General features: G+C 44.7%; 1 protein-coding gene and 1 long non-coding RNA gene across 6 annotated transcripts; one reads left to right on the top strand and one right to left on the bottom strand.

Annotated features, from left to right (window-relative positions):
- Positions 1-16: 16 nt before the first annotated feature.
- Positions 17-20,857, bottom strand: ccdc88aa (coiled-coil and HOOK domain protein 88a). Of its 5 annotated transcripts, none has more exons than XM_078949816.1 (29): positions 20,642-20,774; positions 20,078-20,348; positions 19,914-20,005; positions 18,616-18,721; positions 16,497-16,566; positions 16,164-16,222; positions 15,975-16,058; positions 15,747-15,887; positions 15,459-15,637; positions 14,785-14,866; positions 13,781-13,939; positions 13,423-13,569; positions 11,860-12,004; positions 11,230-11,784; positions 10,951-11,156; positions 10,688-10,882; positions 10,150-10,280; positions 9,929-10,055; positions 9,688-9,852; positions 9,408-9,569; positions 9,055-9,332; positions 8,825-8,968; positions 8,562-8,748; positions 7,947-8,092; positions 3,892-3,984; positions 3,361-3,530; positions 2,612-2,692; positions 1,635-1,700; positions 17-1,383 (listed from the first exon to the last, which is right to left on the bottom strand). In XM_078949816.1, exons 2-29 carry the CDS (start codon positions 20,150-20,152, stop codon positions 407-409), a joined length of 5,022 nt encoding a protein of 1,673 aa, XP_078805942.1. In that variant the 5' UTR covers positions 20,153-20,348; positions 20,642-20,774; the 3' UTR covers positions 17-406. The 5 variants fall into 5 exon arrangements, with proteins under 5 accessions (XP_078805942.1, XP_078805939.1, XP_078805947.1 ...); XM_078949813.1 differs by having other exon boundaries at positions 20,078-20,345; XM_078949821.1 differs by lacking the exon at positions 2,612-2,692 and having other exon boundaries at positions 20,078-20,345.
- Positions 20,661-23,060, top strand: LOC144993916 (uncharacterized). The gene is made up of 2 exons (XR_013657214.1): positions 20,661-20,986; positions 21,723-23,060. It is a non-coding gene; the product is annotated as an uncharacterized LOC144993916 (long non-coding RNA).
- The last annotated feature ends 456 nt before the right edge of the window (positions 23,061-23,516 follow it).

Genomic DNA, 23,516 nt, shown 5'->3' with positions numbered 1-23,516 from the left:
GTAATATCACGCAAGCGCAGTTTGAATATAATACCCCCCCCCCCCAAATTTATTTGAGAAAATACTCGTTTTTGTCACAGTTCATTCTTAGAAGAAATATAACAAAAAAATACAGTATTAAAGAAAGAACGGGAAAAAAACAACAGATTTAAACATTCAGAACACAAACACGGTGGGAGGAGAACGTCCAGAAGTGAGGAAATAAAGTTTTCTGAATTTGTACAGAATTAGAAACGACTTTTCTTAACATCAAAGCACTTTCCACCTTCTTAAATAAATAAATAAAAGTCATAATACATAAAAATCAAAGCCATAGGTTTACATTTAGGTACTCACTAAATCAAGGAGAACAGATTCAGTGTGTGACTGCAGTGATGTGAGGGAAGCTGTGATGCTACAGCTGCGCTCATGCGTCCTTCTGAGCCGCTGCATTCTCACTCTGCTGCCTCTCAGAACCAAGCAGCGTCTGTGACCCGCTTTCAGAAGACGTCTGGCTCTCAGGAGGACAAGTCTGAGTCGGGTTTGGGCTGAGGAAGATTTGATCAGCGCTGAGCCCGTCCAGGCAGTTTGTGTTCGCCACTGCATCGCTGAAGATCGTGTTTGAAAAGACAGATGTGAAAGTGAACGGAGAGCCAAGTGACTCCTGCACGGGAGCTTTGTGCTGTTCAGATGGAAGAAGAACAGCGGGATCCCTGGGTGGTTTGAGTGGAGGAACGGGTCCAGGTGGCGTCTGCGGCTCCTCTGTTGAAACCTGCTGAGGCCCGGTCCTGCATGTGCCCCTGCTGCTGAGGCTGGAGCGGCGGGACGAGCCCTCTGCTGTGGAGATGACGTTGCTGGCGCGTGGGAGACTGCCAGGGGCCCCGGGCCCCTTGAGCGGTCTTTCCTTAACCAGAGGCGCAGAGAAGCAGTTGAGGCAGCCAGACATTGAAGATGACTTTCCCTGAACATACAGCACTGTGATTGGAGAACAGGCAGAAGACTGGGCAGTTTCAGATTTTGAGCCCACCCTTTTAAGCCCAGAGTTAGTTTTGGCCCCTAAATCTGATGACCGACGTGGAAATTTCCCTCTGGATCCCCTCCGGATGGTTTTTGTGCCTCTGCTGAGCCAGAAATCCTGAGGCGGCACAGGATCCAGCTGAGTTTGAACAGACTGGTTATCTGTGTTCTGAGAGTGGTGATTGGACACAGGAGAGGCCCTTTGGCTGCAGCCCTGCAGCTTCATGTCCCATTGGTGGGTGGAGGTGTCACTGGGTGGTTGGTTGGAGGAGGAGGAGCGGCGAGAAGGAGGTTGCTGGATGGGACTGCTGCCATTCGACCACGGCTCATTTTCCAGGCTCAGGCTGAACTCACCACTGCTCTCACTTTGGGCTCGACTTTGGACTCCTGGAAGGAAACAATCACCTCATTATGAACACATAATCTAGTGTTAAAAAGAATGTCATCAGTACACAATGTGGACCAGTAGAGGGCAGCAGAACAGGATTTCCAGCAGCAGATGTTGGCTTTAGTCATCAGCTCGCAGATTAATATGAAACAAGGTCAGGCTCCGGTTTGGTGGCTTTACTCTAATTCTTGAGCTGGTTAAACATTTGCCTGCTGGCCGAGTTCTCTAAATGAGAGTCCAGAGGTTTTACCGTGATTCTGCGCCATGTCGTTGTCCTCACATCCAGATGGTAAGCTGCTGGCATTGGAATCTTTGCCTGTGGAGCAGCAAATCACAACTTTACTCTGTTTTTATACAGAAATTGACTTTCCTTCATTCTAAGATACAGCAAAGAGGAAAATGAAAGATAGCATTAACTTCTGGATGTTTCTATCTGCCTTTCCGCAGGTCAGAAACATCTGGAAGAGGGCTGAAACGGCAGGAAGGGGTGAAGGGATGATGAAGGATGTAGGAAGGATGTAATGCTCTGCAGCGGCATTCTGGCAAGCTTATGGAGCACCTTCCTGCAAGGCTGCGTCCTGGAATACTACTTCCTGCAAGGCTACTGAAACCTTAACTTTAATATCCAATGAAACCTTAGACTGAAAACACCAGATGTTACAAAGTGTGTATGTTGTATATTTTAGTTTAAATTAATTTGTTTTAAGACAACAACCCAATAGTCAACATTTCACTGAAAGAGAAACACTTGTTTGTAGAAAAAAACTAAATGCAATCCATTTTTCGCTTGGTCTGTGGACACATTTATTTGCTTATGTTGTTGTTCATTTTCAGCATATCTCTTCAGTGATCACCACATCAGTTTCACAGATTTGCTGTGGTGGTTTTGGCAGAGATTTTTTACGCCGGATGCCCTTCCTTATACAACCCTGTATTTTATCCGGGCTGGGGACAGGCACAGGGGGACCTAGACTTGGGCTCCCTTGTGGCCACAGTTAGGCTCACCCAAGGACCCATTCCTTAGCTTTGGTGTATTTTCTGAAGACAAGTCATCGTAATTTGATTTGAAATGAATCAAGCAAAGAGTAATTTTGCCACAAAGCCTTGGAGTTAGGAGGAGTGAGCCACTGACTTAAGCTCCAGTTAAAGCAGAAGCATGAGGCACACATGCAACTGAATTGCTACTGCATGATCAGAGAAGGGGAGGCGACTTCAGAACTTTCTTACACGTGGAGCGACGGAAGAGGAACTTGACTCTGTCTCTGTCCTTCAGCCTGCTCTTCAAACGGGGAAACTTTTTCAGAGGAGCTATTTTAGCATCGGGTGAGGAATGAGGGACAAACGGGAGGGGTGGGGAGGGCAAGGGAGGAAGGAGGGGAGGACGACAAGGAACAGAAGGGGAGCCAAAAGGTGAGATGTCGGTTGAAGGAGGAGCTGACACAGCTCATGCGTGAGGGAGGATGATGGTCGGCACATTTCTGAAAAAACCAGAATATTCTTTACTTCGGCTCCGGTTTAAGATTTTGGACAGGAACTGAACCCTTCACTGCAAAAACTCAAAATCTGACCCAGAAGTACACCTGTCTTCTTTCTAGTCAGATAAACCTTTGTAAAAGACCACAGCAGAAACAGGTAACATTTGACTTAAGCACAGTTTTCAATTATGGTAGGAATTATTTTTATTTTTATGGAACAAGTGACAAATTCTTAAAAACAATCTAAAAACAATTCATCCTCCTAATTAAACGTTACCTGTGGACCCTATGTCTCTTATAGATTCATAAAATAATTTACAGGAGATGAGACAAATATACGGACAGGTGGACGTGAGATGGCTCCCTTAATGAAGCTTAACCGGAACAAGTTCACATTAAAACACGTTTAGTCAAGTATTTCAGGTGTCTGAAGCCCATCCTCATCTGGGAATCTGATTGGGATGGAGCCGCTCCTGCAGGGTCTGCAGGGGTCGTACTCACTGCTGTGCTGGGGCAGGGCGGCGGAGGCGGAGCCTCCAGAGCCGTCAGAGCTGATGAAGGAGCCGCTCTCCTGAGAGCAGACGTGTGGCTCAGCCAGGCCTGCAGGTTCCAGCTCGCGGCTGCCGGATCTCATCAACTTCCTAAGCTTTAGGGTTATCCAGTTCCCCCGTCTGTGATGGAGATGTGGAGAAATGTAAAAATCTGTAAAATGTTAAGATAACTACACGTGGTGCATTATGGGATTTTTGTTGAGAGGACATATCTCCCTTTGTTTAGCTCGCCTGTCCAAGTCATGTACAGCATTTTCTGATTTTTCTCAGCTTTTGCTCTGCTGCATCTGTTTCAAATGCAACTTCTTCACTTTCTTCTTGCTGCTTTTGTTTAACTGTGAAGCTCAGATTCAAAGCTGCTGAAGTTTTAGCTTCCAGAGCTGATTCTGTGTACAGGAAAGCACATCTTCTGGCTGCCAACTGGGGATCACATTAAAAAAGAAAAGATCCAGTCATGTTTCAAGTCCAAGTGTTGACTTGCCTGCGAGGAGGTGACGGCTCGTACAACTTGTACTGGTCCATTATCTTTTCCTCCAGCTTCTCCTTCTGCCTCCGTAAATCATTCAGCTTATCTCTGAATGGAGAAAGAAAACTATTATCAGCTCCTTGGTCTGTCTGAAGATCATGAAGGAGAATCTCATCCCGTCTCTGGTGGAGTTCAGCTCATCCTGAACACACAAACAAACCAAATCCTCATTCTGTAGGATCAAGTAAACATCACAACTTCATGTCCTTCATCAGGTCGGATAGTACCTGAGGATCCCACAAAGGTATACCTTCTTTATTTTAGTTCATAGTTTGTTTCTGCATAAATAAAAAGTTATGTTTTACCTGCAGATCAATAAGCTCTTCAGGAAAACTCACTTTTTTTTTTAACTTCATGGTCACATTTGAAAGAGAAAGTAAATAAAGTTTAAGTGGAAAATCTGTATGAACACCCCCTCTCAAAGGAAAAATCACCCTTGTTTTGGACTAAACCACGTAAACCGGGCTTTTGAGTCAGATCTGATGATTGCAGTTATTTTTTACTCCTAGTAGTACTCCGGGTCGGCTGATGCTTGGACCCGAATCCCACATTTCATTCCTGAAACTAAAGCCAACCAGGAAATTCCAAATGTTGCAGTTCCTCAAATCACCACAAGAGGCAGATTTCCAAACGGAAACATTTTTCCTTCTTTTTAAATCAATTTTGATAGTAAAAAGTAGGGAGCCGGTTTAGCTCGTGCTGGTTTGCGGCGCCTTCCGTCCGTGAAACCAGGGTTCGACTCCGGGCTGCTCCCTGTTCCCTTCTCTACCCCTGTGCCGGTTCCAAGCCCGGTTTGAGAAGGTTGCGTCAGGAAGGGCATCCGGCGTAAAACATTGCCAAGTTTTCCATGCGACTTGTTCGCTGTGGTGACCCCTGATGGGAGAAGCCGAAAGAGGAAGTAAGTTTGATAGTAAAAAGTCCAAGTTTATATGGAAAATTTCACTAGTTTGATGTTTATTGCTTTATTTTCTATTCCTAACAATAATGGCCAAAAAGAACCAAAGTTCTAAAAAAATTTCTTGTAGCTCAACTTTGTAATGGGTTTGTCCGGAAAAGTTGGTGGACCAACAAAACTCTCACTTTCCTCTGCCTACTCAAATGCCTAATTTTGGAACATTATTGACATGGGCAGAGCAAATTTGGGTCAATATGAGCGATCCACTTCAGGTTTAATCGAAACCATTTAGAATCATCTAGGTGACATCAGATAGTATTTATGTATTTCTATGGTTTGGACCAGTGGGAACCTGGAAGTCCTGCTCAACCTTGACACAGATTCAGACCAGCATTCTCTCCTTTTGCAGCAGATTTTCAGAATACTTCAGAAAATTTGAGGAAACCTCCAAAGTAAAGTCTGCACTAAAGAGCTTTATTTTGAAATTGTCTTTTGGGATGATCTCTATTAGATTTCTTTACATGATAAAAGGATTTTTTGTAAAATATTTCAAGAAAATGAAGGTCGGGTGTCAAGAAAAAAGGTTTTGCATCTTTTAAAAGATTTTCTGCATTAATTTATCATAGTATTTACTCTAATATTGATTAAAAATATTAAAAATTATACATAAAAATATTAAAAATTATACATATGAAATGTGTATTATTTCAATGTATATTTTAGGAACTAAAACCTGGAAGTACCATTGGAAACCCTTCAGTTAGTGACTTAGAATCCCCTTGAGTCAAATGTTAGCTTTCTGAATATGACAGTGAACCTTTTATGTTTCTTCCACACAAAAGTAAACACAATATGCTCTGCCTGAGGCTGGAAAGACTTTCAATGGCTTTACAAATTCAATGGTTCACAGTTAGACACATGGACACTGTGGTCACTCCACCAAAAGTGCAGGCAGAAGACCTCAAGAGCACAAGGAGGACAAAATCTACCCTGGGAGGCAGGCAAGTATTTGATATTTGTAACTCTGCAGCATTTAAAGCTTTAAACAAGCAGAGTGTGTAGCAGCACGATGCAGTTTAAACCAACATTCTTGAATGTCAGAAATTCATGAAATTCATAAAATATTTGGAAAGAACATTTGGCCTAAAAATGCAATAAATATCATGATAAAACATCTTCCTAACTACAAAGCACGGTGGAGTAAAGATCATGATTTGAGCGAGCTTTTCTGATTTTTGGGCCTAAACTTGTGATCATGTAATAAAAGTAAATCAGCAGCATGGTGTTGTAAGGACATCAGCTGAAAGCCGGTGGAGACTTTGAACATCATTGGAGCAGGTCCACAGCAGAAAAAAAGCCAAGTCTAGACAAAGTGATGCTTTGAAGAAACTTCAGCGGACCCTTAAAAAAAAACATTCAATGAATTATGATAGAAATAAAAGATCTCTGTTCGGAAGAATCCATCAAATGTTCTTCACAACGTTGCAGAGGTCTGATGAACAGCTGTGAACTTCTGTTCTGTAACAGTCAGGGTTTTGAGTTTGTCTACACATGTTCTCGTTTTGTGGCAATTTCTAACTTAACTTTTTTGTCTTATCTTTTGACCTTGACTTTGTCTGTTCTCTGATCCCTAACTTCTCCATTGTGAAACTTCTTTTTTTTGTTTTAGGATTTTGATTTTTTCCATCTGCTTTCATTACTGCAGTTACTACTCTACACGTCTGACTACAGATGTTCCAGTATTTTTCTATGTTTGTCTATCTTCAGTTGTGGAGTCTGGTTCCACAGGAAGGTTTTTCCTGATTCTCCTTTTAGAGGACTTTTCCTTCTCACTGCTGCCCTTCTGTGTGCCGGTCCCTAGTCCAGAGGGTTATGTCAGGATATAAAACCACTGACTGTAAAAACAACGGACAGCCCAACCCCTCCCTTCTCGTCTTCCCAAACAGGGAGGTATCATTGATAACCAGTCGACAGGGATTGGTCTGAGTCATCGTATCTATGGCAATGGCGACAGTCGATGCCATAGATTTGATGACTCGGAGCGACTCGGACCAATCACTGTCGCGTGATTTCAACATGGCGGCACTTGTATCAGGAAGAGGGATTTTGCCTCATTTCATGAGAGACGGCCGTACGGCATTTTCTATGAGAGACATCACACTTCAATTCGTCCGTTGTTTTTACTTTCAATCCATGAAACCAAAGACAAATCAAACATGGAAATAATCAACATAGACGATTATGACTGTAGAGAGCAGGCACAGAGGAGGATAAAAAATGAAGCTTTTTGATGTTCTGCACTTTGACACAAAATCTGGTGGTTAACTTTCTACTTTTAACTCCACCTTTCTATTATTAAATAAACTGAATTGATTTCTACTGAAATCACTTTTTTTTTTACTTGTCCTGTCCAACAGCTAAGCAGACAGATGAGAGCTGAAAGCCTCTTGTGTTGGACATATTTTACTGTTACAATAGGGGTTATGAAACATTTGATACACCAGGTGTGTATTTAAATAAACCCCTTTTGTAATAAAGGCTAAACTTCATTGATCTTACTCATATCTGTAACAGTCTTTTGTTGGACCGGACGGAAAAGAAAAGAAGGGAAGAAGAGAGAGGGATGCCCGGGGGAGGGGAGGGGGGGGGGGGGGGTTAGGAGGGTGATTAAAGAGGAGGAGGGGGGGTATTTCATTTAATCACTCAAACTATTTGTGCAAAGGTGAGATAGCACATGTGCTCGAGTGGGTGTTTATGTTCTTCTAAAGTGGGTGATGGAATGGAAAAAGAAGGAGGGAGAGTGCCGAGCCTTCCCCACACCGAGACCCCCGCCGCGGCAGTCCTGAAATCACTTCTGAATTTCATTCCTTTTCTATTATTAAAATGTTGGTTTAATTCTTAAAGGTCAATTTTTGTTTTTATCAATATTTAAACACAATGTTTTTGTTTATTTTATTGAAGATCAAACCACATGTTGTAGAAAACTCTGAACAGGTGGTGTGATCCTTCACAAATCAGATCAGTTCAGAAAAAAGTCCTTTGACTGTTGGAGAAAGAATGGTTACATCCATGACAACATTAAAGAGAAAAGCCAGCAGGTGTTTGTCTCACATACATGTACTGCCGCTCCTCAACATGAAACAGATCTTTGCTCTCCATGTTCTGCTCCAACAAGGTCCGGTTCTGCAGCATCAGGGTCTTGATTTGGCTCAGCAGGTGCCGGTTCTCTTCATCGAGGTTTTCCTTTAGCTGACTCAGAAGCTAAAATGGCAAGTGGAGCAAGAGCATGGACATCTGCGACATTCATTGATGAGCATTTGGGTAGAAAAACTGCTGACTAGGACCTGTCAAATATTTCTGTCTAGCCATCAGACACAACAAAAGCGAAATGAACTACTCTGCGACCACACTGTATGGTCACATGACTTTGCTAAAGTGTTTCCGCACATTGGACTGTAATGATGGTTTGATCATTTTTTGCTGCCATCACGTGTGGGTTGTCCACTGTGATGTCACTTGTTTCTGAATGATAGTTCATTAAACCCAACGTGCCACAATCCAAATGGTATTTTCCAATATCGAATATCGATTTACTTCTCTGTGAAACGATTTTAGAATGGTATAGGTAGATTTGATAACCAACTCGCCTCAGACAGATCTATCTGGTTGGATCGCCGGAATAGAAATCGATTCATCTATTAATGGTTACCCCTCTACTCTGCGTTCATACCTCACACTGGTTGGAGAGCTTCATGGAGGTGATGTCCAGCTGCTGCAGCTCCGTCTTCAGCTTGGAGAAGTCTGCCTCCAGCCAAGTCTTCTCCAGCTTGATCTCGTTCATCTGGGTCTTAAGCTGCTTATGGTCTGCTGTCAGAGCCTCGTTGTCCTTCACGAGCTGACAGTAAACTTGGTTGAGCCTAAAAAAACAACAACACTCATTGGAATTCATGTTTGCCTCAAAGCATGCCTTCGTGCACGTCAGAGCCTCCTCACCAGTCCTTCTCATCGCGCAGCCTGCTGCACTCAGCAGCCGTGCTCTGGTGCTGCTCCTTCTCCAGACCTATCCTCATCTGCTCTTCCTTTAAGGCTCTCTCCAGGTCCTCCAGCTTTGTACGCTGCTGCAGCAGGCTATTACATCTATATGCACCCAACACATATGCAGCAGCATCAGCACATGTTGCATTCTAGGATTCAAAGGACTCTGGTTATCTTCTCTCCCCCACCTGTCCTGCAGTGTGCGATGCTCTAGCTCCAGCGTCCGATGGGTGTTCTTCAGACACTTGTGTTTGCCCATCAGGGCCTCGTACTCCATGGCCTGCCGTTCATGCAGAACCACCAGACGCTCGTGGTCCCGCAGCAGCTGCTCATGAGAGCTGCGCAGCTCGTCGCGCTCTCGCACCACACCGTCCCGCTCACTCTCAGTCCTGGACTGCTGCTGCTGGAGCTGAGCGTTTTGGGCCGTAAGGGCCGCACTCTGGGAATTTAGAGTGGACATCTCCACCTGGGGAGGGGAACCAGTTAGAATGAGTACTCACAGGGAGTGAGCAGTGGTGAAGCTCAGAGAGGGCGGGGGCACCTGTAGGCTAGCATTGTGTGTCTGCAGGGCGGTGTTGTTCTCCTGCAGGGAGGCCGCCTGCCTCTGCAGGGCTAATATCTGCACCTGCTGGATGTGACTCTGACCTTCCAGCTGCTTCAGCTGCACCTGCACAGCCTGCTGCTCCGCCTCCAGCGTTGCATTCTGCCCAGGGGACAAGGAGGACAAAGATAAGGGATGATGGACACCAACAAACTGTGGACTTTTAACCCCCAGAATCTAGAGGGATGCTGCCTTCCGGTACCAGAAGCAAACTGCTTACATTTCTCTCGACCTTTATCAGGTGGTCTTTGACCCTGAGCAGCTCCTTAGTGGCCTCCTGGCTTTCTTGCAGCCATTTGCTCACAGCTTTGCAGCTCTCAGCCTCAGAGCTGGAGCTGGACCACTCCTCTTGTGTCTGCTGCAAGGCGTCGCAGCTCAGCTTCACCTGTGTGACAAAGAAAGGTTCACACTTGGTGACTGAAAACTTGCTGGTCTCCAAATAGGAACCTGCAAAGACTGACAGTCTTCAGCTCGTGGCACAGTTGCTGATTGAAGGAGGAAGCTTCCCTCAGACGTGCTTCCAGCATCTGGTCATCTGTATCTTGCAGAGACTTCTTGAGAGAAGACTCCAGCTCCAGCATTTTGACCCTACAGCATCAGTGAAATTAAGATAAATGAATCATAAACCCTACATTAATGTGTTGTTGGTGGAGACTTCTATCTCCGAGTGTCACAAAGGTACCTGCCATCCGATGTGTGTGCTTCTGGCTGCTCTGCGCTCTCCTGGTTCAGGACTCTCATCTCCAGCTCATGTGTCCGCCTCCGCAGCTCCGCATCTCTCTGCTGGGTGCTCATCTTCTCATTCACCAGCTCCTGAGGACGAGCAGCACAGTTCAGTGTGCTTTCCCTGTCCCCGATGGTCAGATGGACCTCAATGGAGCTGTCATGTTTCTTTTTCTAATGTTTGCATCCAGTTCTCTTTTCCATGCAGAGTTTTTGTATCAAAATGATGTCACATTTAGCGTGGCGTACTCCCCAGAGGGCAGAACGCCTTTTTTGTTAAATGCTAGAGGGTTGTTGTGGCATCAGATGGAATAATCACAGATGAGACCTTTAGCCAGAGAGGGGGGCGGCTTCAGGCTAACATTATAGACCCGCTAGTGTCTCCAAGCAGAGCAGACCAACAGAACTTTGTTCAAAACACAAACAAAACATGTGTGTGTGGCCTTGGACTGCTGACTGAAACCATTAAGTGTCACTGCAGACACAGGTGAACTCACCTGCCTGAGCGTTGCCAACGTTTTCTGGTCGATGGCAGCTTGCTTGGCCAGCTGTCTGTTATCTACCTCCAGGTTTTTGACCCTCTCAGCTGTTTCCCTTAGCCCCTCCACCTCCTTCACCACACCACGCATCTCTCTCTCCAAGCTGCTCATGCACACATTGCTGTTGTCTAAGTTCGCCTCCAGAATTTCCACCTGAAAAGACGGAAGTATGTAACTGCAGGCCGTGTCAGTTTTGCGGAGAGCTCCATGTTTCCTCCTACCTGCTGCCGGAGCCGCCGGTTCTCCTTCTCCAGGTGGCGCTTGTTCTTTTCCAAGGAGGCCGTTTCCTGCTCCAGACTCTGCTTTTCAGATTCTAGCTGCTCCAGGCGTCTCACAGAGATCTGAAGTTCCTCTAAGGAAGTCTGCAGGGTCTGGTTCTCTGCTTCCAGCTCCTGAACCTCCTCCTCCAAAAGTGCAACCTTTCGATCTTAAAATGAGAGCAAAAAGCTTAACAACCTTGCAATGTTTCAGTGCACATTTTGAAGTTCTGCAGAACCCACCTGAGCTGTCCAGAGACGTCTGTAGCTGCAGATTAACTGCATCCAAAGCCCTGACCTTGGCCTCCAGCCGCTGTGTGTGCTTGTTGGCATAGGAGGAGCGAGCTGGCAGACCCGTGAAGATGCCGTCATGATGAAGCCTGCTGCCATTTGGGGTCTCTGATCCATCCAAAGCATGCAGACCATTGTGAACATTTTCCAAGGCTTCCAGATCCGACATGGTTTCTTGTAAATCCTTCCCAGCACCTGCATCCTCCAGCTGTCTGCTCTCCAGCCGACAACAGTCTGCAGTGTTAAAAGGGTGGGTCCGTGTTTCTGCATAGAGGTCCTGATGGCAGTTTGACCCTCCGTTCACGAGCAGCTCTGAGTTTTCTGTGACAGAGCAGCAGGCTTGCTTTGATCCGTTGAAGTCAGTGAAGCTGCACATCTGGTGAGAACTTTCTTTGCTTTTGGTGCTGAGCTCCTCTATGGTCCTAAGGAGACTTTGGTTCTCCTTCTCCAGCTTCAGCAGCTGACTGCGAGTCCTCTCAGTGACCTCTTCGCTGAAAGTCTGCTGCCCTTTAGAAGAACACAACAGCTGGTGACTTGTGTGATTAAATGTCTCCATTGGCTCTTACCAATGGTGGCTCTTACCCTGCGAGCTTTCCGATGTCTTGGACAGCTGCTCCAGCTCCCAGCCCAAGAGTTGAGACTCGTCCATGCTTCTCCTCTGAGCCAAACACAGAGCCAGGTTCTCCTCCTGAAGCTCCTTGATGCACTTCCTGTCTACCTCCCTCTCCTGGAGAGAACAAGGAGTTGACAGAAGATTCCGCTGGTTCCCAGACTGTTTAGTGCTGTCATTATTTCAGACATGACCCGTTTATAGTTCCATCTCCACAAATATTTATACGTTCAGTGTTTCTACTGAATACTAATGGAATGTTAAAATTGAGTGACAACAGCACTTTGATACATCTTTGCGTCTGCCGGTTTCCTTTCATGCATGTCTAAATGGCTTTGAAAGAAAAGTTTGACCTTATCAGATTTTTTGGTTGCTTATTTGTGATTAAAAATGATCTCTGTTCATTAAATAGTTTAACGTTGTCAAAGTAAAGATTTTAAACTCAATCATTTTGGGTTAATTTGTGCTGATTTTCTCCTGTAAGTCAAGGAAGCACAGAAACCTGCAAGCCTGTCGTTTCAGCCTCAAACATCCCATGGTGTGACTTTATGCGATGTTTAACCCTTGTGCTATCCTAGGCACTTTAACATTGGGAGTGGGGTCATCTAGACCCCACAAGACAGTGCGCTGAACCTTCAATGGTTTGTGATCTTCACTGGTGTCCTTGGATTACATGAAATCTTCACCTTTATCCACCTTTGTCATGGTAGGGAGAGCATGTCAATAGTCATCTTGACCTCATGGGATAGCACAAGGGTTAAGGCACTTTCTGTAAAGAACTGTCCAAATAATGAGAAAAAAAACATGAAAATCGGCCACATTGTTCTTTTGTAATAAAAAAACTAGATGGCATCAAGGAGTATTATCCCAACAGGTGGCATGATAGAAACAGGAGGCTCTCTCTTCTGGTGTCATCCAATTTTTTTTTTGAATTAAAATTAATGCAATATAAAGAAAATGAATAACAAAAATATCTGCAGGAACACACATATCTGCTGTTTCATGTTTGATAAGTTTGTATGACAGGTGGGGGTTTGTCTGATTTGAAAAACTGATGTTTTAAAAAAGAAAAAATTAGGAATGAAATGCTTTGAGTCTGTAACACCTGCCTGTCCAGAGATTGTAGGTGGAAATTTGCTTAAATCCCCAAAACAAGGTTTTGTTGTGTGCAGGAATGCAGGAGGGGACCCCCCTCTATGTGGGGGGGAGTCATAATGAGCTTTGCATCAAACCTAAATGTTGATTATTAACTAATTAACAAAGTGTGGCAGAAAGGAATCAACTGAATACGTTTCAATCCTCTGCATATGTTGGAGGTTAACATTTAAATATTTAAAAGTCAAATTAACTGCCTTTAAACACAATTAAAACTCATCATCTTAATGATCAACTATTAGTTCAGGGAGCCATCTTCCCTGAAGATTTTTGTTTTTCATACAGTCGGAGATCCAGCTGTGGTAACGATTTTTCTTCCACCTGCAAACCTGCCTTCTTGCCCGACCCGCCCCCCTACTGAGTCTGGCTCTGCGTCTGACCTGCTCCATGTCCTGGACCTGGGCCTTCAGCAGCAGGATGTGCTTCTCCAGCTGGTGGATTTTGTCTGTGCGAGCCCTCCAGCTTTCCAGCTGATCCTCCAACACGTCCTTGGTCTCCACCAGAACCCTGTTGTCCTCCTTTAGCTCCTGATTTATAAAACACACTTCAGGAGTTGAGGTAAAACATTATTCACATTACATCTGCTAAAAAAACTGAACACACGTCTTTAACTCTTAACCACGACTACAACCAAGCACTCATCAGTTTGTTGTTTTTGTCAGAAACCAGTAGCTGTATTTTGAACCCACAGCAGACAGTGTAAAGACAAATCAGGCAGAGTCTTTGAATGAGTCCCACCTCCACTTTGGCCTTGTACAGCTCCATCTTGTGCAGCTGCTCCCGGTATCTCGCCACTTCGCTCTCCAGCTTGTCCGCCTTCATGGCCCTCTCCCTCAGGGCATCCAGCTCGTCGCGGTACGTCCGGGCAGAGCGAGCGTCCACGAGCAGCCGGGAATTCTGTTCACAGACAAAAACCATACCGGTACCTGAACTCTTCCGTTTGACCATTTTAGCCAACGTGTCGCTGTTCGCCAGCAGGCTTAGACTTAAATTTACAATAATTATCTGTCATTGATTTTTCCACCAGGCTGCAGTCTGTTCAGGACCGCTGGAGACCCGCCCCATCCGCTGAGAGACCCCAGGCAGTTTTCCAAACCACCACAGAGACTCAACTAGATTCCGATGCCGACCATACAGTGTGTGCATGTGTTTGGACTTGGAGGGGCAGGATCTGTGTTCCACTGAGCGCTAAAGAACGAGCTAATTAAACCCAGAAAGACTTTAACCTGGCAAAAAACACGAAATGAACATAAATTTACTCAATGATGAGAAAAAAAAGAATCTCCTGTCACAGTTTCTGCTCCGACTTGCTGTAATATTTTTACTTTAAGATTGTTCTGCTGTAGTTCTCTGACAATTCGTTTCCAGAGGTTTTAAATTATCTAAAGAAAGAAGATTTTAGGTACAGAAGCCTTGACTCAACTTCAAGACAATGTTACCCGGATGAATGAGAACCTTTGCTGGCCTTGTGAAAAAAACATTCATCATTCATTCGTCTTCTAAACCCGTTTTGTCCCTTTCGGGGTCCCGGGGCTGCTGGAGCCTATCCTGGCCACTCGTAGGCGAAGGCAGGGGACACCCTGGACAGGTCGTCAGTCTGTTGCAGGGCCACAATCGCACACCCATACACTCTCACATTCACACCTAGGGGCAATTTAGAGTAACCAATTAACCTATGAAGCATGTTTGAAAAAAACAAACAGTGAAAATAAAAATGGACTGGACTCAGTTAGGCTTGGTACCTCCTGCTGGATCCTCTTCAGCTGGGCTTCCATGTTCTCTAGCTCATGTCTGCAGTCGAGCATCTGCTCTCTCCTCTCCTCTCTGTGGTCACAGGGTTAAGTAAGGGGTTAGGGTTTGTGCAGCCACACAGGCAGGAGATGGTCACTCTAGCCGTTTTGAAGAAAAGGTGTTCTGTCAAGCTAAAATATGTCCTGCGGTCAGACGGATTCTCTGTGTTTGGCGAGAAGCAACTATGTGTGAGAGTGAGGGCATCCTAACGACGAGCACAGAGAAGCAGCAGCAGCAGAGAAGGGCAGAGGCGAGATCGGATCAGGGCTACTGCTTGTGTGTGAGGCTGCAGCACAAATGTGGGTCAGCTGGGATCCACAGCCATACAACCTGCCAAGCAAGCAGCAATGTGGGCCAACCTCCGCAGGGCGTTTCTTATCCTGAACCTCGTCTGCCGCCGCTCTCCACATGACTACAATGTATTCATATTTCATCTTAGATTTAAAAAAAATGAATTTTTAGGATTTCTTTTTGGTGAAACTTAAAAAATTAAGTTCAGTGAAAGACAATGTGTAGCAGTTAGAATGAGTCAGGTTTGTTTCTGTCATGACTTTAAATCACACAATGATATTTAGTCTCATATCAAGTACATAACTAAATCTCAGCAGAGTTTCATTTTGCTTACAGTTCTTGTCTAAGTCGTCTGATCTTTGCCTTTGAGTCTGCCAGATCCACCACCAGGTGCTGCTGGGTTCCAACCTGCTGCTGTTGCATGCTGGGAGAGTAGCCGGCAGGCAGGGGCCTGGAGGGGCCGCAGAGCGAACCTCCAGCCGCCTCCTTTTCCTGCATGAGCTCTGCTATAGCCTGCGGAGAAGAAGGGAGCGAAAATATTCTCTCAAAGTTTTTAACGTTTTTATTTGAAAGCAAAGCTGAAACGTAAAAAGGGGCTGAACATGCAAAGTTGATCATGGACCTCCAGATGAGCATCCCTCTGCTCCAGCAAATGTCGGAGACATGTGGCCACGGTCCTCACTGCTGCCTCCATCTCCTCTGGGTGCATGTCACCAGACTCCAGCTGCTGCAGGTCCAGCACATTGTCCTGACTGTGAGTCAACTGGAAAACAATTTTGGAAAAAGACTGTTACACCATGAAACCGGCATGGACACTGAAGCCTAGAAGCTCATTTCATTCTGCCCATACCTCTTGAATATGTGCAGCAATTGCAGCTTTCGTATCAAAATCAAGCGTCTGAATCTTCTCTATGTATTCCTCTTTTTCGTCACACTGAAATTCGAAAAAAAACAAACCAAAACAAAAAGAAATACGACAAGAAATCCTTTAAAAAAATAACCAAACATGAGAGTGGAGAAACTGGAGGACACTGATCACCTGGACGGCACATCCCAGCAACAGCAGCAGAAGCTTCTTCATTTCATCCAGACTTTGTTCTAGAGGAAGACAGAGTAGAACATGTGGGTTCTCCTTCACACACATGCCATGAGCGAAGAAGAGCCGCTCTGGGAGATTTTTCTGCTGACCTCTTTCAAAACCAAAGTAGTTTTTTTTCAGTCTGATGCTTTTATCTAAAAACTGTTTCAAAATATTGTAATCTCATTTCCTTTAATCAAACAAGACAAGGCAGCAGAACTGTCTTAATGCCAGCTGGACTTCCAGCAGTAAACACGTTGAAGTCCTGAAAGATGATGAAGATGAAGAGCGTACCACAGTATGGCGTCCTGCCGAGCAGCAGCACGTCCGGCAGAGGGATTGCGATTAACTGTCTCAGATTGTCCTACAGAAAGCAGACAGAGGAGGGGATGAGTCACAGAATGCCGCCTTTTTGTGTCGAACTGAAACAGAAGAATAAAACACCCATTGAGGCGCAGACAAAGTGCTTGGAAGGCCGCGGATTCATAGATGCGTCGCGCTTTGATAAAACTCCTGCACGGAAGCGCATCCGGATAAAGTGCGGCTGCTCTGAAAGGGTAGATGAGGGCGCCGGTTTCCCTGGAGCAGAGCTGTACCCCTCCAAAACTGCGTGCTCTGGCCTTATGTGCTGTTACAGCTCAGACACAGGAGTGTGTGCAAAGCATGCGTGAGTGCTGGTGAGCATGCACGGCTGACAACAACACAGCAAACACCAAAAAAAAAAGAAAAAATGATCAAAAGACACCAGATCCAGCTTGGACGTACATTCAGTTTTAGGAGCATTGTCCTGGTTGCGTATCAGTCTGAAAACAGTTGAGTGTTTTGCAGAAAGAAGCAGTTTTCCCAAGTGACATGAAAATGCACAGATGATCTGAAGCAGCTGTTTAGAAAGATCTTCTGTATCATGTGACCACAACCACAATTAATGCTTCATCAAACCAAATTGGAGCAAATCAGAACACTTCTGGAACAAGGTTCAGAGGTCAGATGAGAAGACATGTTTGTCAAAACCCAAATGCAGCTATCCAGGTAAAAGACCCCATGAATCTCTGTGATGGAACCTTAAGAGGTAAACCTCAAAGAAATAAGACTCAGGACTCCTCCTTAACAAGCATGGATCTGCACTCTGCTCTTCTTAAAGATTTATTAACTTGTTTAAAAAAGATGCCTGTTGCTGTCGGCAACAACAACCTCCATCATTAGTAGATTTATATTTCCTCTGATGACTTTGGTGGTGGTGGCATCTCCAACAGATCCTCAACTATCAATGGGCCACGATGTCATCAGCAACAGCCGCTCTTTGTGAAGTTCCTATGTTGACATGCAGCTTTTTTAAATGTGGAAATCTGTGACCCCCCAAGTGCTGGGGGGCCTCCGTCAAATCAACAACTGTTTCCATTCCACATCACAAAGCTGAGATTGAATGTATGATCAGTATCAAAGATGTTTCCAGTTTTTGGCCGAACTCAGTTTTGGTTTGCTATGAAAAAGAATTTTCACAGAACTGTTTGCGTAGACTTATATAAAAACCAACAGGACGGTTGCTGTGAGGCACAGGTAAAGAAACGGCATTAAAGAAAATCTAAGGACCTGATATGGTTCCAGCCCTGCACACCACGCTGCAGTTCTCGAGCCAACCCCCTCTCCCCCCAGCCTGACACAATCGATACATCCGTCATGAACGCTGCTGCGAACCTGCAGCCAAAGTGCACTTTTCACTGAAGTCCCAGACCGGAGCCCCAACACAAGCAGACTCAGATCATCGAAATGTCTTTTTGTTGTTTTTCGGGCAGCAGAAGAGCGAAAGGATCAGTAAAACCTGAACTCCATGTTGGTTTCTGGCCCACTTGCAGAATGTAGGGCAGCGGTGACCAATCATTTCAAAGCAGGCTAAAGCTCACAGACACAGATTCTGAGGAACCTAGAACAAATGCTTCAAGGTAGCATTACATACTGGAATGAAAACCTATAATGAGAACATTTCAAATAAAGGTCAGGAAGTTCAGAACCTGTGTGTTCTGTCGTAGCTGCTGGTCTGGATCAATAAAGCCTATGGATTTTGACTGAAAATGCCCCCTGGAAGTGTTTTTAATTTCTTTGACAGACAGTTCTGGACTTCAGCATCTCTGGCACAAGCTCAGCCGGGTTATGTGTTTGTGTGGTTGCACTGCTCTGGCCTCTGGCTGCGCTGCCACCCGGCATCTGTGCCGATTACACAGATGTTCACACGGCTCATATTTAGGACAAACATCATGAGGAGAACAAGTTAATCTGTTGCTGCACAACAGCATGCACATCTGAACAATCCCAACTGGATCATAATCAGATTTAAAGTGCGATGGAAAGCTCCGATGCCTAATATAAAACAGGAGCACTGACTCAGAGAAGCATAGCGGAGCCTCCCAACACTTACCAGATAATACGTCTTGATTTGCTGCACAAGGAAGTTCAGGTTCTGAATCCTTTGACTCGGATCCCTGCAGACTTTGCTCACAACTCGAGGTGCAGCAGGAGGATTTCTGGGACAGGGAAAAAAGAAATGATTTCAGGCAAACTTTTAAAAACGAAAAAAAAAAAACGTAGCTTTTTGTCGTTACTGTAAAATATATTTGTTTTAATTTAATTTCTGAACCAGCAGAAAACGGCTTGTGAATTAAAAAAGAGAGTGAGCTAATCTCTTGCTTTATCATCAATTTTTTTTCAGAGTTGCCGGACCTTCCCAGCTGGGAAACATGGGGTGGCAGTATCATGCTGTGGGAGCAGCTAATGCACTTGACAAATGTACATAACTGTGATCAGATAAAATCATAGGGATGAACGAAAGACGTCCCTGAGAAGTGAAAAGATGGACTTAGATGAGAGAAATTCCAAAAACAGGATCCCAAACATGGCCCCATGCAGCTCTGTCCGATAAATCAAAGGGACCCAAAGAGTTTCAGTCGAACTCGTCTGTAAATTTACAGACGAGTTTGAGAAATTAAGAAATGTGGGGGACAGACTTGACTACAAATCCTGAGGCTTAACTTTAGCCAGCATGACACCCCTCCTCCCAACCTGCAGCTCCAGGGCCAAATGTTCACCAGGATCTGGAGTCAAGTCCTGCTGTACACATCAGAGTTTTTTGCCTGGAACCTGTACAAATATTTATGTGGAAAAATGCAGGCAGAGTGATTTAGATGTTCTGATGCAATCTAGGACCCCCCCCCCCCCCTTTCCATCTGTGTCCCACAGGCACTAAAGGCCCTAATCTCAGAGGGTCTCCCAATCCAGGAGATTATCCCGCCTCTTCCCCTCCCTTCACTGCAGCATTGTTAAAGCACTTGGACATGCTCATGATGGGGTGATGGGGTAAGTGGGATGACTGACGCCTGTCTGGGCTGCATTTTTGACATGTGTGCTGACGTGTCATCACTTTTTACTCCTAACCTTCAGATGGAACTCGGCTGCTCCGGTGTGTGTTCCCGTGTACCAGATGACAGTCACAGCATCACACCGTCAATCATAATCTCTTTAGCAGCATCCTGATGGCTATGATGCCGCTCTGCTTCCCCTGAGCCTCTGCAGCCAGTGCAGCCTCTAACCTTTCCTGTTTATTCTGGGATGTCTACCCTGTAAGGTTTTTTGTAGCTGCTGTTGTTAAACGTCTGCAGCTGACTACAGAGATTCCCTGCAGCAGCAGCAGCATGTGGCTGCAGCAGTGGAGGGACTTACAGCTGAGCCATGATGTTGTTCAGGAAGACTCCATCCAGCAGGTCCGAGAAGTCCAAATGCTCGCCCCCATCATCAGGCGCAAGTGTCTTCACCTGGACAAAAAGGTGCACCAATGAGGATGACATCCTATTCCCTGTCAGCCCACAAAGCCCTGCAGCACTCACCCAAGTGACAAGTGGACTGAGCATGAACTGATCCAGACAGTTCAGGAAAACTCCGCTCTCCATTCTCTCTATCATGCAGGAGTCCAGAGCATCCGATCCGCAGCAGGGAGGAGCGCAGCTCTCACGCCATCTCACGCTGCCAAACACCCGCGTTCGGTCCCGCAGCAGCAGCTCACCCGCATCCTCTCCGCCGGTCCTCTGCGGCAGCGGCAGCCGCCGCCAATCCCAACAACCCGGCCTCTTTCTGCTCCTCCTCTGGCTCCTCCCCCTCCTCGTCACAGATCCCGTTTCCGCCAACAAATCAATACATGTTGGTCCAAGTGCGGTCAAAATAACGTCAAAGATTTTACAGCAAATTATTCTGTTTCCATGATGATGACGGCATCATTATCGTCCTTAAAACTAAAGAAAATAAAACGTTAAAATTTCCCGGTGTGAACACGTCCACCTGTCGTCTGTCTTTTCCCCCCAATAAACTTTATTGCACATTTTTCAATTTACAGGAATTCACATTTAGTTGCACAATTAAACAATTGTTAATATCAAACACACATATAAGACCACCTGCCGTCTCAGCTGAGTCACGTGGAGCTTTGCCACGTGGGGTTTAGGTAAGATGAAGGGGTCTGACGTCTTGACAGAAAATCTACAAACTCTCTAAATTAAATCATGAGAAACAAACAAACAAACAAAGGACGAATTAAATACTCAAGCAAGCTCACGAGAACAGCAGAAAAGTCTTTTAGCCAGGGAAGACACAACAAAACCATTTCTGCCAATCAACGATGGGATTGAAGTCATGTGATCATTTTTGTGGTTTCCTGATTTTCACCTGTGGCACGCGGGAATATTCATGTCTTTAAAACCATTTTTTTCTCTTTTTCCAGAGGGGGGAAAAAAAGTTTTGAGGTAAGAAACTAAACTTGTACTTCAATCATCTGGAAAATTTTAAACTTAGGTTTTTGGGCAAAATGTGAAACTTTTTCCACCTTATCAATTCAACCCTCTTAGCTTATGCAACTGGCTGAACAGTAACTGACATTAACGGGTGACGTTTGATTTATTTTTATGATTATTTTAAGTGTCTTAAATGCATTTTAAACAAAAGAAACTACTGTAATTTATCAAAATATTTCACAACTATTTTTTATTTTAAGCAGTCAAAATCTGTGCTCCACTTTTCTGTTTTAGAAATGGCAGAATTAAGATCCTTCTGCTAATCTGATCCAATTTTTAAAATCATGTACATTTTCAAATGAAAAGAGATGCTTTTGGCCACATTTCAAACATTTAATCTTCTTATATCAGCAGTTGCTTCTGCTGGAATCTGAAGGACCTCCACATTGATGTTGGGTCCTATGTTGCAAATTGATTCAAGTTAAAGTAGAAACTAAACAGTCACCCATCTCAGTTTAAACTAAAAACGAAACTATGTCCTTGACTTATAAAAGACGAGTTTGTTATAATTGCATTATGGTTTATGTTCTGGGGTGTGCTAATCTTAAAATGGACAGACACAGCAGGCAGGGAATTAAAAAAGATTTAAAGAAAAGAAATTTTTTTAAATAAATAGGTTTGTCAGTTTTAACCAGTGTTTTCTCTGTAGATAAAGACTGATTTATTTTTGAAATCATTGTACTTGCAGGACCGTGTCTCTGAATCTGCAACGATGAATGAGCCTCAGAACAAATACGTTTAAAGCTGCAGTTTCTGGTGTGAAGCTGCTCAAATCAGCATGACCAAACAGAATTGGTTCATGTTCATTACTCATCTTGGCAACCCCATTTCCTTTCATTTGTAGACAGTAAGTTTGAGAGAAAGATGGTGCCAAACAGAGACTCTGGGATCCAATGGAGGCCAAAGCAGGAGTCCAGGTGAAAGCATGGCAGGAAGGGAAACAGGGAGGAGAATGGGGTCATAGGGACTTTGTGGGAGTGGACTGTCAGAGTGAAACATTAGGGAGCATAGACTGGTAGGAGGAGGTTGAGGGAAAGATGACCTGGTCTTTAAACTGGATAGCAGGGCTTCACCACACCCACCTCTTTATTCAGGCACTTTATGTGCTCCCTGCATGCATGGGGCATTTCCAGTCCCCTTTATGTTGAAGGTTAGGAACCTTTGACCACATCTTCAGCAGCTGCTCTGTGGTGCTTGGTGAAAGATGGAGGCACAATTGTTTTTTTTACATAAACTCTGAAGCTGTCGGCAGAACACAAAAATGTCCTCAAAAAAAGATCACCCTCGTAAGATCAACTCCTGCTGTCAGGTGAACATCTCCGGGCATCCTGACCATTGCAAGAGACTGACAGCTGGGGGTGGACGCGAGCTGCAGCTGAAAGTCTCAGCTCACACTGCTGCTACCATCCTGGATCTAGACGTCGTGCTTGTGTCTGAGACCTGAGCACTAAAGCAGACGTGGTGCTGAAGCTGACAACCGCATTGGAAGAACAGATGATTGATCTTTAATAACTGAAACTTTTGACATACGCAGGACAGTTTTGCAGCTGTCATCTTACTGAATGGCGATTGTGGTGTTTCCAGTGGAGGGGTGGTGCAGAGGTTTTGTGGCTTGATTTTTAAGTTTTGCCTTCCAGAGATTTGATCATAGAGGAAGAGAGGAGACATTCTAGAGTTTATCAAAACAGCAGGAAGGGCCTCCAGATGAAGGTACCTCAGAAGAGGAGATCCTTGAAGTCATGTCAGTAACTGTAATCCACCTAGAAAAAAGCAAGATCTGATGATTCCTGACTGGATCTTCCAGAGGAGGATGTACGATGATGAAAGACCCCAAACACCAGGAACATCCCCGACAAAGTATCCAGAGACATCTCTTGATGGAGATATAAGATATCTCTAATAAGACTTGACTGACACCATGTGGCCGAACACAGTTATGATCAAATGCTCCAAGCTTCAAACTAATGCTCACTGTCACCAGAAATGCTGCTCCATCTGCCTAACAGTAAACATCTTGTTGAACACCTAATACAGACAATCAGACAATTAATGTTTTAAAAACTCACACCGGTAACTTTTTGACCTAAATTATTAATTAATTTTATCTGGTAAAAAGAAATTGACATAAATTCAAGAAATGTTTAAACACAGAAGAGAGAGACTCAGGCTTCAAGTATCCATCCATCCATCCATTGCAGTGCAATTCCATTCAATTCAATTCATATAGCCCAATATTACTACACAGTTGTCTCAACGGGCTTCACACCGGTAATTGTACAACACATAAAATCAGTAATAAAATACAATGGCTGATTACTAAACGAAACAGACTAAGCTAAACTGGGCATTCTTGCCCTTAGACCCTCCTTCTCGGTAAGAGGATTCGGGGGAAAAAAAGAAGAAACCTCAGGGATGTCCACATGATGGAGGGATCCTCTTCCAGGATGGACAGGCGATGTATCAGAACTGTGAAAAAAGAATT

The sequence above is a fragment of the Oryzias latipes genome, chromosome 1 (genome assembly GCF_053564925.1).
Source record: "Oryzias latipes strain Hd-rR chromosome 1, Olatipes_Hd-rR_3.1".
NCBI classification, from domain to species: Eukaryota; Metazoa; Chordata; class Actinopteri; order Beloniformes; family Adrianichthyidae; genus Oryzias; species Oryzias latipes.
Note: the sequence above shows the minus strand (reverse complement) of the source record. Positions and strands in the feature narration are given on the sequence as shown.

What these genes read in the sequence shown, in the direction of transcription:
- ccdc88aa (XM_078949816.1), bottom strand. Translation starts at nt 20,152, where the DNA reads ATGATAGAGAGAATGGAGAGCGGAGTTTTCCTGAACTGTCTGGATCAG. An exon ending in TCAGTCCACTTGTCACTTGG is followed by an intron (nt 20,006 to 20,077) that starts GTGAGTGCTGCA and finishes CTTTTTGTCCAG; the next exon opens with GTGAAGACACTTGCGCCTGA. An exon ending in GACGTCTCTGGACAGCTCAG is followed by an intron (nt 11,157 to 11,229) that starts GTGGGTTCTGCA and finishes TCTCATTTTAAG; the next exon opens with ATCGAAAGGTTGCACTTTTG.